This window comes from Coregonus lavaretus (assembly GCF_964263955.1).
Source record: "Coregonus lavaretus genome assembly, chromosome: 9".
Classification (NCBI taxonomy): Eukaryota; Metazoa; Chordata; class Actinopteri; order Salmoniformes; family Salmonidae; genus Coregonus; species Coregonus lavaretus.
Window position 1 is genome coordinate 14,595,997 of NC_139996.1, and position 17,431 is coordinate 14,613,427.

General features: G+C 42.4%; 1 protein-coding gene across 1 annotated transcript in view; it reads left to right on the forward strand.

Annotated features, from left to right (window-relative positions):
- The first annotated feature begins 5,704 nt into the window (after positions 1–5,704).
- Positions 5,705–17,431, forward strand: part of LOC311134498 (F-actin-monooxygenase mical2b-like) — a 55,858-nt gene continuing 44,131 nt past the window's right edge. The window contains 2 exon segments of the mRNA XM_084168197.1: positions 5,705–5,723; positions 16,044–16,402. Of these exon segments, the coding sequence (XP_084024323.1) occupies positions 16,139–16,402 (264 nt within the window). The 5' untranslated portion in view covers positions 5,705–5,723; positions 16,044–16,138.

Here is a 17,431-nt window from a genome sequence, read left to right on the forward strand (position 1 = left end):
GTGTGTGTTATGTCTGTCCTAATCTCTCATGGGCAGACTACGTAAACATAAATGGTACCGTAGATCTGTCTTTATACTATGGGCACTGATAGCTAATGAGCAGCAATAGGTGCTTGGGTTTTTCGTCCATGATTATTTGGACAAATCATGATTTCTCAGGTGTATACATAACCGCGGGAAGTAGGGGTGCATTCCAGGTGACTACCTCATGAAGCTGGTTGAGAGAATGCCAAGAGTGTGCAAAGCTGTCATCAAGGCAAAGGGTGGCTACTTTGAAGAATCTAAAATCTAAAATATATATTTTTGGGTTACTACATGATTCTATATATGTTATTTCATAGTGTTTATGTCTTCACTATTATTCTACAATGTAGAAAATAGTAAAAAATAAAGAAAAACCCTTGAATGAGTAGGTGTGTCCAAACTTTTGACTGGTACTGTATATTTAAAACTGGACCTTTACTAGTATTAGCAGACCGATATGGACCGATATACTGTAGATGTCTGTAGCCAAGCATCTTTGCGTTTGGCAAAAAAGGTAGTTGTATAATTAAGAACAGTATCTTGCAGGATTCAATAGTTGGAATTGTAAGAGTTGTTGCCCTGTCCCTTTCTCTGCGATTGTCATTCTAATGGAATCCAGAAGGAACAAAACCCTGTCCTCAAACATTTACATCAAAAGGTGCAAAGTTATGGGCAAAGACACAAAACATCCACATCAAATACATTTTTTAACTTGATCAAATAACATGAAAACAACCACTTTTTGTGCAGTATTAATTTACCAACCTTACAAACCACTTAATGTAAATATACACTGCTCACACTGCTCATGAAAATAAAGGGAACACTTAAACAACACAATGTAACTCCAAGTCAATCACACTTCTGTGAAATCAAACTGTCCACTTAGGAAGCAACACTGATTGACAATAAATTTCACATGCTGTTGTGCAAATGGAATAGACAACAGGTGGAAATTATAGGCAATTAGCAAGACACCCCCAATAAAGAAGTGGTTCTGCAGGTGGTGACCACAGACCACTTCTCAGTTCCTATGCTTCCTGGCTGATGTTTTGGTCACTTTTGAATGCTGGCGGTGCTTTCACTCTAGTGGTAGCATGAGACGGAGTCTACAACCCACACAAGTGGCTCAGGTAGTGCAGCTCATCCAGGATGGCACATCAATGCGAGCTGTGGCAAGAAGGTTTGCTGTGTCTGTCAGCGTAGTGTCCAGAGCATGGAGGCGCTACCAGGAGACAGGCCAGTACATCAGGAGACGTGGAGGAGGCCGTAGGAGGGCAACAACCCAGCAGCAGGACCGCTACCTCCGCCTTTGTGCAAGGAGGAGCAGGAGGAGCACTGCCAGAGCCCTGCAAAATGACCTCCAGCAGGCCACAAATGTGCATGTGTCTGCTCAAACGGTCAGAAACAGACTCCATGAGGGTGGTATGAGGGCCCGACGTCCACAGGTGGGGGTTGTGCTTACAGCCCAACACCGTGCAGGACGTTTGGCATTTGCCAGAGAACACCAAGATTGGCAAATTCGCCACTGGCGCCCTGTGCTCTTCACAGATGAAAGCAGGTTCACACTGAGCACATGTGACAGACGTGACAGAGTCTGGAGACGCCGTGGAGAACGTTCTGCTGCCTGCAACATCCTCCAGCATGACCGGTTTGGCGGTGGGTCAGTCATGGTGTGGGGTGGCATTTCTTTGGGGGGCCGCATAGCCCTCCATGTGCTCGCCAGAGGTAGCCTGACTGCCATTAGGTACCGAGATGAGATCCTCAGACCCCTTGTGAGACCATATGCTGGTGCGGTTGGCCCTGGGGTCCTCCCACTGCAAGACAATGCTAGACCTCATGTGGCTGGAGTGTGTCAGCAGTTCCTGCAAGAGGAAGGCATTGATGCTATGGACTGGCCCGCCCATTCCCCAGACCTGAATCCAATTGAGCACATCTGGGACATCATGTCTCGCTCCATCCACCAATGCCACGTTGCACCATAGACTGTCCAGGAGTTGGCGGATGCTTTAGTCCAGGTCTGGGAGGAGATCCCTCAGGAGACCATCCGCCACCTCATCAGGAGCATGCCCAGGCGTTGTAGGGAGGTCATACAGGCACGTGGAGGCCACACACACTACTGAGCCTCATTTTGACTTGTTTTAAGGACATTACATCAAAGTTGGATCAGCCTGTAGTGTGGTTTTCCACTTTAATTTTGAGGGTGACTCCAAATCCAGACCTCCATGGGTTGATAAATTTGATTTCCATTGATAATTTTTGTGTGATTTTGTTGTCAGCACATTCAACTATGTAAATAAAAAAGTATTTAATAAGATTATTTCATTCATTCAGATCTAGGATGTGTTGTTTAAGTGTTCCCTTTATTTTTTTGAGCAGTGTATATTACTGTATTGTACATAGGCTGGTCATCTAGGTTTGTACCTGTAGACTTTCCATCACCATCAAGAAAAACAAAGCACAATACAGTAATTGAGTACATTGAGACATCAAGTGGTTTGTGATGATATGGCTCAGCATGGCGCTTGCAATGCTAGGGTTGTGGGTTCAATTCCCACGGGGGACCAATACGAAAACGTATGCACTCCTTACTGTAAGTTGCTCTGGATAAGCGTGTCTACTAAAATGTACAAGGAATGAATAGACCATTTCAGTTTCCACATAGAAATAAGTTGCATTTGCAAAGTATTTCAAGAAAGGGGAAATTACTACTTTCACCTTTACAAGCAAGTATATATCTTCAGTTTGTGCATTGAGACATCAGGTGGTTTGTGATGATGTGGCTCAGTTGGTAGAGCACGGCCCTTGCAATGCTAGGGATGTAGGTTCGATTCCCACGGGGGACCATTATGAAAAAGTATGAAAATATATGCACTTACTGTAAGTTGCTCTGAAGAAGAGCGTCTACTAAAAAGGAATGACTAGACCATTTCAGTTTTCACATAGAAATACGTTTAAAAGTATTTCAAGAAACTGGAAAACATATATCAAGCAAGTATTTGTATATTCCACAAGTATTAACAAATTAACGTTGATGCATGCAATGTCTGACCAACACTATATAACAAAAGTATGTGGACACCCCTTCAAATTAGTGGATTCTGATATTTCAGCCACACTGTTGCTGACAGGTGTATAGAATTGAGCACACAGCCATGCAATCTCCATAGACAAACATTGGCAGTAGAATGGCCATGATGAAGAGCTCAGTGACCTTCAGCGTGGCACCGTCATAGGATGCCACCTTTCCAACAAGTCAGTTCGTCAAATTTCTGCCCTGCTAGAGCTGCCCCGGTCAACTGTAAGTTCTGTTATTGTGAAGTGGAAACGTCTAGGAGCAACAACGGCTTGGCTGCTAAGTGGTAGGTCACAAAAGCTCACAGAACATGACCGCCGAGTGCTGAAGCGAGTAGCGCATAAAAATAATTTGTCCTCGGTTGCAACACTCACTACCGAGTTCCAAACTGCCTCTGGAAGCAACATCAGCACAAAAACTGTTAGTCTGGAGCTTCATGAAATGGGTTTCCATGGCCGAGCAGCCACACACAAGCCTAAGTTCACCATGCGCAATGCCAAACGTCGGCTAGAGTGGTGTAAAGCTCGCCGCCTTTGGACTCTGGAGCAGTGGAAACGTGTTTTCTGGAGTGATCAATCACGCTTCACCATCTGGCAGTCCGACGGACGAATCTGGGTTTGGCGGATGCCAGGAAAACGCAACCTACCCCGATGCATAGTGCCAACTGTAAAGTTTGGTGGAGGAGGAATAATGGTCTGGAGCTGTTTTTCATGGTTCGGGCTAGGCACCTTAGTTCCAGTGAAGGGAAATCTTAACACTACAGCATACAATGACATTCTAGACGATTCTATGCTTCCAACTTTGTGGCAACAGTTTGGGGAAGGCCCTTTCCTGTTTCAGCATGACAATGCCCCCGTGCACAAAGCGAGGTCCATGCAGAAAGGGTTTGTCGAGATCGTGTGGAAGAACTTGACTGGCCTGCACAGAGCCCTGACCTCAACCCCATCAAACACCTTTGGGATGAATTGGAAAGCCGACTGCGAGCCAGGCCTATTCGCTCAACATCAGTGCCCGACCTCACTAATGCTCTTGTGGCTGAATAGAAGCAACTCCCGCAGCAATGTTCCAACATCTAGTGGAAAGCCTTCCCAGAAGAGTGGAGGCTGTTATAGCAGAAAAGGGGGGACCAACTCCATATTAATGCCCATGATTTTGGAATGAGATGTTTAACGAGCAGATGTCCCCACACTTTTGGTCATGTAGTGTATGTCTGTCCTGTCTATTGACAATGGGGCGTTTGAGTGGTAAGGCGAATGCAACCGACTGTAGACAAAAGTCGAGGAGTGAAGTCGGGGGAGGTGCATCTGCGACAGCCCAAAAGTCGAACACTAATGCGGTTTTCCAACAGCAAGGCTCAGATCAGTGTTGCCATTATTTATAAAATAAATCTTTATAATGACGAAATAAACATGGCTCCAACCCCCATGTCACATGTGATATTTGAGAGAGCCTCAAATATCACATTAATTTGTATATAGGCCTACATGCAGTTGGTGCCTGTATAAGTCATCTCTTTGGTCACATTCTTGTGGGGTGGGTCAAACAAAAATACCCTAATGATTGGTTGACAATAGAGCCTTCCACCACGCAGGCGATGGCTGCAGGATGAAGTTGGTGAGGAGCAACTGCAGTCAAAACTTCATGACCTTTGGTCGCGTGATTTCTGTGAACTTCATGCAGTCAGACATGTAGGCGCAAATTGGACATTTTTTTATAATGCAACACACTTTAAAAGGCATTGGTCAACGACTTTACAAAGAGATCCGCTCGAACGCGCCCAATGGCTTCACTGTTTGGTTGGAGCTGCCTTGGGCATCTGTTGGTCGTGTTCCCCTGCTCAGACGTTGCGTGCATCAACCAATGGTTGCGTGCCATGTCATCGACTGCGCTATCATTTAGACAAATGTTGTATTTTTCTAAACGTCATTGTTAAAAGACTGAAAACTCAACTGTGCAAAAAACGGTTTGTATCCCTTGGGAAGTCCCTTGGCAATTCTATAGTCTATATTGGAAAAAGTTGCTGACAGTTGGTCCCAGGATTCGTCTGGCAATAATACTGTGTTCATAACCAAGTGGGAAGGTGTTAATTCACAGTTGTGAAGTCATGAATACCAGTTGGAGGCATTCAAGTGCTTTGAACTCGTTGAGAAACACAGATTGGCTAATGGCCAACAAGCTGCATCAACCATCAACCAACTAAATGTACAGCTATCATGCTTGTAAACAAATTCTAGTGTTAAAAAAACATGTTAATAGATTGCTTTTTATAAATAGTGTTTTGTTGTTACATTTAACTGCCAAAAATGCTGTTATCGAGTTAATTTCCTTAGTAGGTGACGTCAGAGGTCAGCATATTGGAGAAGTCGAAGCTCAGTGATGATAGACGAGTTTCACACTAGTAATTACGAGTTGGAGGGGCGTTCAAGTGGTATTTCCCAGTCTTATGTGGTAAATACCACCTTCCCATTTGTTACGAATGCTGCATTAATTTACGCTCCACGTTTCTTCAAGGACAGCTTCCCATTGGACGCCATTACACTATAGTACAGCCTTTTAAAGATTTGTAGGGCGTTATCAAATAGTCATTGGGCATTATCCACAGCTCCCGTTTCAAGGATACAATGTGAGTACATTTTGATAGTCAACAGACTGAGCTAGAAATTGGATACCTTGACGTTAATTGCTCGGTGGAAACTTTGTAACGCCTGGAGAAAAGTTTATTCTGGATAAAACAAGGCGTCTTTATTGGGGCAGCTGTCATTTTGAAGTTAGTTTCAATTGACACACAGATGTAAGTGACTGACAGCCTGTTTCTCATTTGAGCGTGAATGTAGGCTACGACTGACCGAATAACTGGAATGTTATCTAAAATTCCGTAGTATTCTGGTGAGCTTTTAACACTAAACAAATTGCCTGTATATTCTATTCAATTTTAGCACGTTTTCGGTTCAACGTGTGCCACTAAAATATTTATACATTTCTTAGGAGATGCTATCGGGTTCTGAATACTGTATAATAGTGTTTGGTTAGTGTTTGGTTACATGGTCCCAGTTAAAAGATCATGCTCCATATTTTACAACCCTGCACTGTTGCAAAGTCAACAAGTGTATTATATGGTACATATCGGATTATTTGAGACAATGAAAGACAATGAACTATTCAAAAAGCCTGCAGTCATCAATTTGCTCTGAAAAACGTATTCAACATAGCGTACATGAGTTACTGTAGCCTATTATCAAGTTGATCACGCTGTAACCAAGGCTGTCTGTTTTGAGGGATGACTTTGGCTCTGTCTGATTTGAATACCAGTATGTGTTTGTTATGGAAATAGTGGATGGATAGGCCTACCTCCCATCAACAGATCAGAAGTGAGTGGAGCAGGTGCTTCGGGTCCTGTGACCTGTCATAGAATTCAGATGGATTTAACAAACTACAGCTAAACTCTGTCAGAATGAAGTTAGTGGCTTTGTCCCTTGAGGAAAAAGTTTGTATCAGGCCATTTTGAGCCGTTTGTGTTTATTCATGTGAACACGCACATATTTTGCGAGGGTGTTCATTTTGGGTGAGGGTTCATTTCAGTAATGTACAGGTAACTGCCAAAATAAAGGAAACACCAATTTAGTGTCTTAATAGGGTTTTGGGCCACCACGAACCAGAACCGCTTCAATGCACCTTGGCATAGATTCTGCAACTACTGGCGGGATGCGATACCATTCTTCCACGCGAAAATCCATAATTTGGTGTTTTGTTGATGTGGCGGAAAACGCTGTCTCAGGTGCAGCTCCAGTATCTCCCATATGTGTTCAATTGGGTTGAGATCTGGTGACTGAGACGGCCATGGCATACATCGCTGTTCATGCTCATCAAACCATTCAGTGACCACTCGTGCCCTGTGGATGGAGGCATTGTCATCCTATTGGGGCATAGCCATGGTAGCCAAAATAATGGCCTGCCCAGCATTTTTGTACATGACTATAAGCATGATGGGATGTTAATTGCTTCATTAGCTCAGGAACCACACCTGTGTGGAAGCCCCTGCTTTCAGTATACTTTGTAACCCTCATTTACGCAGGTGTTTCCATTATTTTGTCAGTTACCTGTATAATGGACTTGTCTGAACTGAAAAGCCACTTTCAAAACATGCATTATGGCGTTCTGTAGACGACCACTAGAACAACAAATGGCACAAGGAGCTTAAAGGTGCAATATGCAGAAATTGCTCTGCCATTTCCTGGATGCTAAAATTCAAATAGTTTGCCTAATTTCAGTTTGTGACAAAACAAGCAATGTGTAGAGAATCATTGTATCACTGCAGTGAAATTGTTTGAAGCTGGTGTACAAAACCAAAAGTAAGAAGCAAAAACAACGCTTAAGAACGTGAAGCATAGCACAAGTAGAACAGCGCTACCACTTAGACTTGCTTTCGATGTGAATGACAGATCTATAACTAACATTTCTATGTGCATTTGTTGGGTCGCCCAAAAAGTTGCATATTGGAGCTAGAAGTATGAGTGAAAGGTGCTTAGACAAATCCCTACCAAAACGGTTATTTTCTCTGGACTATTGCCAACTTAAAGGTGTATTGGACCTCCTGGTCAACTGATACATCTTTGCACTACTTTTTCAATTCTAGCCTCTATAAAATGAATGTCTGTGAAACAACATTATATGAATGTATTTGTCACATTCAGGTCAATATTTCCTGGGAACATAGCCATTTATTGAAACCTGGCTCTGCCTGTACCAGTATGCCCCATCTTGTTTACCAAGTCCCTGGCTGTAGTTCCTGTCAATGTGACTTTAATCCCCAGCCCTCTCAATGGCCAAAGCATTTTTCTATAAGGGCCTCAATCCCATTGTTACGGCCGAGATGTTAATCTTTTAGCTTTTGATGTGAGCTTTCCATAATAATATCTTCCTTGTTGCCCATGTAAAAAAAAGTTACCCAAGCTCTGTCACTACTTCCTGGAATAAGTCAGCGACTTATAAGGGCTGGGCCTGCGTATCAGCCCAGAGGCAGGACAAAAATACACCGGGAGCTAGTGGTGTCACGCTCGAACCGGATGGGTTTCTGTCAGATGATTGAGGCCAATCTATTCTCTGTGAAGGTTGACTGAGATGGAAGTATCCACACAGACAGAAGCATGTGAGCGGGAGACATACTTTTTCCTTTTATAGTATTATCACTGTGATTGCTTGTTTATTAGGTGACTTTTGTAGGATTGTATTTTACAAAGCACTGCATTGTGCTCTTATTAGTAAACAACAGTCAGTTAGTTAGTAGATAAGACCACTTGTTGTAAATGTCCCTGTATGGATTTTCCTCCAAACTCCAGATATGATTGGCTTCCACCCTGAGTCTATTCCCTTATCTACCTGCTCATATACAGTACTTGCTTAATGACAGCTGGGCTTGCAGTCTCTGTCATGTTCCTGGGGTTCGCAGTTGCTTTGGTCTATCATTGGTATGTATGAATACACTGCAGAGCTCTTTGATGTGGTTTTAATAATGCAATATATCTACTATTGAGGTAATTGATGGTGTTCAGTGTATATTTAATTATTTATATATTCCAGTTGCATATTGTGGTGTGATGAAGCTACAGTGATGGTGAAGTTTTGGAGAGTGTTCAATTAGACGAGAGCGATGAAAGGAAGAACTGTGCAGATACAAAGTTTGGTATCAGAATAAAACTGAGGGAGATTCTACTGTCATTCTGTTACCAAACTTTGCACCTGCACAGTTTTTCCAGTAAATGTCTTTCTTTAATTTACTGTGTAAATTGTTCAAAGTAGTCATTGTGCATAGTTGTATGGTTTATAAAACTTTGAAATCAATGTTTTTGTTTGGCATACATTTTAAATGGAAAAATCTGAGTCTCAGCCTAATTCCGTTACTGTGGAATTGCCATAATCTGACAGCAAGAATCACTTCCTGGATGTCTTTGCACTGTGCAGTAATTACAAGGATAATGGGTCCTTCTCTACCAGCCCTCGCACTATTTCTCCCTTCACATATACTTCCTTTTCCTCCCTGGTGGTTGGTACAGGCGCTTGCGAAAGTATTTTCCTATTTTGTTGCCTTACAACCTGGAATTAAAATTGATTTTTTGGGGGTTTGTATCATTTGATTTACACAACATGCCTACCACTTTGAAGATGCAAAATATTTTTTTTGTGAAACAAACAAGAAATAAGTAAAAATAACAGAACTTGAGCATGCATAACTATTCACCCCCCCCCCCCCCCTCCCTGTATTTTTGCCAGACATGGTGTTTTCCTTGATGGCCAAAAGCTCAATTTTAGTCTCATCTGACCAGAGTGCCTTCTTCCATATGTTTGGGGAGTCACCCACATGCCTTTTGGCGAACACCAAATGTGTTTGCTTATTTTTTTCTTTAAGCAATGGCTTTTTTCTGGCCACTTTTTTCCATAAAGCCCAGCTCTGTGGAGTGTACGGCTTAAAATGGTCCTATGGACAGATACTCCAATCTCCGCTGTGGAGCTTTGCAGCTCCTTCAGGGTTATCTTTGGTCTCTTTGTTGCCTCTCTGATTAATGCCCTCCTTGCCTGGTCTGTGAATGTGTGGTCGGCCCTCTCTTGGCAGGTTTGTTGTGGTGCCATATTCTTTCCATTTTTTAATAATGGATTTAATGGTGCTCTGTGGGATGTTCATGGTGCTCTGTGGGAACCCAACCCTGATCTGTACTTCTCCACAACTTTGTCCCTGACCTGTTTGGAGAGCTCCTTTGTCTTCATGGTGCTGCTTGCTTAGTGGTGTTGCAGACTCTGGGGCCTTTCAGAACAGGTGTGTGTATATATACTGAGATCATGTGACACTTAGATTGCACACAGGTGGACTTTAACTAATTATGTGACTTCAGAAGGTAATTGGTTGCACCAGATCTGATTTTAGGGGCTTCATAGCAAAGGGGGTGAATACATATGCACGCACGCACCACTTTTCTGCAATTGTTTTGAATTTTTTCAAACAAGTATTTTTTTCATTTCACTTCACCAATTTGGACTTTTGTGTATATCCATAACATGAAATCCAAATAAAAATCAATTTAAATTACATGTTTTAACGCAACAAAATAGGAAAAATGCCTTCAGCACCCATTAATGCTTTGCCTAATTGCTTGAATGTGTAAAAGTCAATTTTATGCTTGATCCAGAAATGGTCGGAGGCTCCATATGGATGGTGTGACGCAATTGCGATGCCATCGGAGGCCAAATAGGGCTCCGTATAGCTCCACATTGACATGTTTGGTTGACGGTAGGTGGGGGCGGGAGGTCCTATATAAACACAAACTCACTTCCTTGACAACTTCCTTCACAACAGCTCTGCTCTGTGGAGCGCAAGAAGTATAAATGCCCTGACTTCTGCAGAGGCCGTATCGCAAGTAAATGCTGTACGGCCACTGCAGATGTCAGATTGACCATGCAGAGTCTTTAAGCCAAGGGAATAGCAAGTATGTGACTGATGGATCGCTGGCTTCTTATAGCTTATCCTGCCAAGGATGGGTGTGGGTGATATCTGGTTTGATGTGCATAGATTTGGTCTCTAGATGGTCCTCCAGAGATGTCATTACGACCTGTGTGGTAATGGTATGACCTACATACCCCGGTCATTAAGGCTAACATATGAAACCGTCCATTGGGCAGACAGACTGGAGTTCATGTCAAGCAGGACGTTTTCTATGATGTGGAATCTGTAGTAAATGCTAATAAATTAGGAGTGTGACCATGATTTATTTAATGTTGAATCTAAGTTTGAATGTTATTAATTTGATTTCATATATGACTGGAATGCTCTTTTTCAAGTTAGGTTATGTCCCTCTTCTGATTGGAGGAAAGGAAGACCACTGACCTGACTAATATATATTTCATAAATGGCCTTCTCTGTTTGTTCCTTCTCTTTCTCCATGACAAACTGTGCTGTCTTTCCTGCAGCAGGTCTGTATTTCACATCTCTTGACATTCCTCCAGGGGATGTTTCCTGCCTGGGAGGAAACTGAGTGTGCTGGAGTTAATTAGCGTCATATTAAAACCTGCATGTCACCAGCCAACCGCTTTGAATTCCCTTTCACCACATCACCTCTCTGACATGCCTAAACACTTAACGCTTAGTGTGAGACCTTTGGATTTTCCCCTCAGAAAACGAATGCGCAATGATCTAGACTGTATTATGAAATTCCCATTTCCTGTACTGTAAAGAGGTCAGTTTATACAGGCTGTTGTGGTCTAGGGAGAATTATCTGAGTCTCTTTGATTGGTGCTCAGAGCCAGTGAGCCATGTCTTTTGAAGTGTGTTTTTTGAGGTGTTCCTGGCTCTGTCTGTCTGGCCAGGCACTTGTCAGCTCTTCATTGATTGATAGACAGATATAACGCAACAATTTCATAGATTTTACTCAGTTACAGTTAATATAAGGAAATCAGTCAATTGAAATTAATTCATTAGGCCCTAATCTACGCATTTCACATGACTGAGAATACAGATATGCATCTGTTGGTCACAGATACCTTTTTAAAATAAAGTATCAGAAAACCAGTCAGTATCTGGTGTGACCACCATTTTCCTCATGCAGCGTAACAGAGTTGATCAGGCTGTTGATTGTGGAATGTTGTCCCACTCTTCTTCAATAGCTGTGCGAAGTTGCTGGAAATTGGCGGGAACTGGAACACGCTGTCGATCCAGAGCATGCAGGCCATGGAAGAACTGGGACATTTTCAGTTTCCAGGAATTGTGTACAGATCCTTGCGACATGTGGCCGTGCATTATCATGCTGAAACATGAGGTGATGGCGGCGGATAAATGGCACGACAATGGGCCTCAGGATCTCATCACGGTATCTCTGTGCGTTCAAATTAAAATGCAATTGTGTTCGTTGTCCGTAGCTTATGCCTGCCTTTACCATAATCCCACCGCCACCATGAGGCACTCTGTTCACAACGTTGACATCAGCAAACCGGTCACCCACACGACGCCATGCACGTGGTCTGTGGTTGTGAAGAGGGTTGGACATACTGACAAATTCTCTAAAATGACGTTGGAGGCGGCTTATGGTAGAGAAATTAACATTACAGTCTCTGGCAACAGCTCTGGTGGACATTCCTGCAGTCAGCAAATCAATTGCACACTCCCTCAAAACTTGAGACATCTGTGGCATTGTGTTGTGTGACACAACTGCACATTTTAGTGGCCTTTTGTCCCCAGCACAAGGTGCACCTGTGTAATTATCATGCTGTTTCATCAGTTTATTGATATGCCACAACTGTCAGGTGGATGGATTATCTCTTGGCAAAGGAGAAATGCTCACGAACAGGGATGTAAACTAATTTTGTGCAAATGAAACATTTCTTGGACCTTTTATTTCAGCTCATGAAACATGGGACCAACACTCTACATGTTGTGTTTTTATATATTTGTTCAGTGTGTGTGTGCCATTTTAGTCATGCGTGCATACATTTTAAGTAAGGGTTGTCCCGGGAATCGAACCCACTATCTTGGCGTTGCCAGCACTATGCTCTACCAACTGAGCTACAGAGGAGGGAGGACCACCTTCTTTGATTCCTGTCTCACACTGAGAAGGCACAACTTTCCCTGTCTCATGCTGTGCTGCTGGACAGACTGTTCTGTTCTCTTGACATTAACACTATGTGCTCCAGCACTCCCAGTCTACTACCACAGTACTCAGTCAGCTGGTCCTCTGTAGCTCAGCTGGTAGAGCACGGCGCTTGTAACGCCAAGGTAGTGGGTTCGATCCCCGGGACCACCCATACACAAAAAAATAATAATGTATGCACGCATGACTGTAAGTCGCTTTGGATAAAAGCGTCTGCTAAATGGCATATTATATAACTAATAAGAAGCTTACTTCTACAGTAAACTCATTTTGTAGCGGAAATGTATGCAAAAGCTCAAACTTTTTTTAAAATCTGAAATATTTAGCTTTGTCAATGACCCTTGAATCAAGCATCCAATTTAAACTCTTAAGTTGAGAAAAAATTAGTTATGTTTGAGGAAATGTCTTACAGTATATGAAATTAATGTGCTTTTGTGGGTTAAAAACCTATGGAGTCAGAATTACCTAAACCTTTATCAGTGATCAAGCACACTTCCTTAAAAGGTCTCTTATGCAAGAGCGTATGTTGAATTTTACAGCCTTACTTTTTATTGTACGCTGACAGTTTTCACGAACACTGACGTATAACCCTTTCTCTTGTTCCAAATTGCCCGTGGCTACTCCAAATCTCAGGTGAGGCAAACGATGATAACAGATTTTAAAAGCAGGATAATTTTTAGATCATTATGTCTAATGTTAAGTTATAGCCTGGCTGTTGTAAAAACCAACCCCTTTCTTGCTGTTGTAACCGATACCCATGTCTTGTCTGTGCTTTGACACACTGACATTATACTCCTTGGTTAGCTCGACCTGTATACCAGTGGAGGCTGCTGAGGGGAAGACAGCTCATAGTAATGGCTGGAATGGTATCAACCCCATTGAAACCACATGTTTGAAACTATTCTATTGACTCTATTCCAGTCATTACTATGAGCCGTCCTCCCCTCAGCAGCCTCCACTGCTGTATACTCTTTCCTTACCTTTCTGAAGGTACTGAACATGGACATGGCCGCTAACATGGTTGTTGTGTACCTAGCTGTTGGTTTTTTCTAGGTGTGATGAAAAAGAATTTTTTTCCCATCAAACTCCCGCCATGTTCTTGAGTTTGTAGAAGTATGTTATGTTTTGCATATTGTCCCTTCCTCTGAAATATCAGTCCTTAATTCTTTCTCCCATTTTTGCTTTAATATAAAAGGTTGAATCTCTTTTTACAGGCAATTGGGCCATGAGTGTGAAGACATTTTATTGGATGTGCCTTGTTTATATGCATTTCGAATTACATGACAGGCCCATTTTGGTTTTGCAGAAGGTGCAATATTTTCGCTTTTTCTAAATAATCCCTTATCTGTAAATATCTGAAAAAATCTAGATAAAAAAAAAAAAAGTTCATACCATTCTTCTCCTTCAAATTCTGAAAACTTAAAGAGCTCCATCCTCTACAATAGTATAACATTCTGTCATGCCTCTCTTAGCCCATATTATAAATACTTGGTTTACATTTCGGGTCAAAAGCAAACCATTTCAACATTCTGACTTCCTTTTTCAGCTTGTTGTTTCCCAATCCTAAACCAAAGGTCTAGTGTGAATGTTAACTTCTCATTAGTCTTTATCCCCAGCTATAGACTGGCTCGGACAACCTTTAACGACAGCCTCTCATTCCATACAGCGCTGTATTGCGAGTCACCCCAATGCAAATGGGCTTACGTAGTATTCCCTATGATTGGGTAGTGCCATTCTCCCTTTGTTGAATAGTGTGTTCTATTAACAAAATCATTTGGACAGTGTTTAGAATATATGAATGACGGAGGCAGTTTTATTTACCCTACATTTCCCTTATGTGCGTGTCTAAATACAAGGATTTCAGTGGAAATATAAATGTCTTGTTCCAGTTTTTCCTACTCTACTTAAAACTGTTTCTACAAATAGAGGCAGATTGTGAGTGCGATATAATGCCGAACACTTCCTGTGCAATTTCCCACAGCGCTTAAAGCGGTTAAATATAGATTAGGCCGTGAACTCTCCCATACCACACTGACTCCCTGGAAGTGTTTGAGTTACTGTGTGTCTTTAACCCCCCCTAGAGGAAGCTAAGTTGAAATGTGAGAATTCCCAATCACAAGTCATGTAATTTAAATTGTATTTCTCTCTTGACTGAGCTGAAACGTCCCATGAGTGGTTAACTCAGGTCAGAAAGAAGAGCAGTGTATCTTGGAGCAGAGCGCATCTGACTTTCAATGCCAGAGCCTCTGCTAGATGAGATGTTGCAATCTGCCAAACGTGATTAGGTATGAGAGATGTGATACCCCCTCTGGTCCACTAAAAGCGGTGGAGAGACGAGAGCTACCATAGACTGGCAGGCCTCTGCCACGACGGCCAGACTTCTCACTTGTTTGGGTTGCACACTCCTGCAGTCTGCACATAGCCATTCAACTGATCCAAATATCAATGGGGATCCTGTTTCAGGCCTCATGGAAACTGCATTCTCCCCTACTTTAGTACTTTGATGGTTCCTTTAACACATCCAGGTTTCCATTCCAATTGACATGAAGGGTAGAGTCATTGTTGAGAGAACGTATTATACACTGAATAACAGATTTGATTTCCTTGGATACATCATGAGCACATGCTCCTACAATATGCTGCTTGAAATTGGTGGAATGCTTACTTGAAGCGGATCAATTACTGAATGATGGCTAGTTGAATGGCGTCGCTTGTCCTATTATTTGGGCTGCAGACGGAGGCAGTGAAGTGTGTGTGTGTGTGTGTATATATAGGGTACACGGGTGTTGGAATGTGGAAAGATCTCTCTTCTCATCCCTGGGACTTTTTGGTTTGTTTCAGAGCTGATGAACATCTCCAGCTATGCAAATTAGGGGTATTTATTATGTTTTATGCAACAGCATCCTCATGCTTTAAACAGGCCGTACTATTTCAACATCTTCTGTGTTTCCCTGTGACTACTCAGTGGAAATGTTGGTTCACACTTTGAGAATCTTCTCTCAAGGATGCATGTTGTATAGTGTCTTTTGAGAACATGCTACAGATATTCCATACATTTGTAATGTGATATATCCTTGTTTAGATTTTTTTTTTAAATGTCCAGTAACATAATCAAGCTGAAGGGTGCAAATTACTCTTGTGTTGAATTTTTAAGAAAAGTAATTTGTGATGTTCTGTTTTATTAAGAGTGCTATTTATTACCACGTAACATTATTACTTGGGAGACCATATCACAGAGAATGTCTAGGTTATTTTTGTCCATAGTCTGAGTGCAGAGTGATGCTGTAATAATAAAATAAAATGTTCCTTTCCAGAACACGCTGAGATGGCAGTCGTATCATAGTCTAACTAAGCCAGTGAGCGGCTGGGGACGGCGCGAGGGAGTGACGGACACTCTCCAAAACAGAAGATGTGTGAAACAGAGGATGAGAGGAGTGCCCAGGCCGGGCAGCTCTTTGAGAACTTTGTCCAGGCGTCCACGTGTAAGGGCACTATGCAGGCCTTTAGTATCTTATGCAGGCAGATGGATCTGGACCCGCTGGACTACAGGAACTTCTACAGCAACCTCAAAGCCACAGTCACCAACTGGAAGGCCAAGGCCCTCTGGACCAAACTGGATAAGAGAGCCGGCCACAAGGAGTACAAGAAAGCCAAAGCCTGTGAGGGCACTAGGGTAAGAAGTCAGCCAAGCTTTCACACAGTGGAGGCTGCTGAGGGGAGGACTCCTCATAATAATGTCTGGAATGGAACAAATGGAATGGCATCAAACATATGGAAACCATGTATTTGATACTATTCCGCTCCAGGCATTACCACGAGCCCGTCCTCCCCAACTAGTGGTCCTCTGTAGCTCAATTGGTAGAGCATGGCGCTTATAACGCCAGGGTAGTGGGTTCGATCCCCGGGACCACCCATACGTAAAAATGTATGCACACATGACTAAGTCGCTTTGGATAAAAGCGTCTGCTAAATGGCATATTATTATATTATTAATTAAGGTACCACCAACCTCCTGTGATTTCACAGTGACGCTGACTCAGGCGCCGCTCCAGAATCTCCCATAAGTGTTCAAATGTGGGTAGGGGTAAAAGTTACTAGGCAATCAGGATATACTGTATAATAAACCGTGTGTGGCGTCAATATTTGTGTGTTGGATTGTCAGTGTAGTATGTGTGTGGGTAGAGTCTAGTGAGCGTGCATAAAGACAGTGCAAGGGAGTCAGTGCAAAACTATTAAAATAAAGAAATCAATAATAAAGGGGGTCAATGTAAATGAGGGCATAGCCATGGTAGCCAAAATAATGGCCTGCCCAGCATTTTTATACATGACCCTAAGCATGATGGGATGTTAATTGCTTAATTAACTCTGGAACAATGCCTGTGTGAAAGCACCTGCTTTCAATATACTTTGTATCCTTCATTTACTCAAGTTTTTCCATTATTTTGGCAGTTACCTGTAGATATAAGGAAGAAGCCTTAAATGAACAAACCCTGTATTTGCCTTTGGGCAAACCTTCCACATTGGGATTGAATAGATGATGATCTCCATGCTAATATCCTATATCTGCTTAGGGATTGATGATTCATAGCTGGTTGGTTTTGATTTATAACTTCCCTGTGTCAGATGTAGCAAAGACTCTGGTCAACGTCTGTGACGGAATAGGCTACTTTTTATTAAATTCTTCACTATGAATCAGACTACA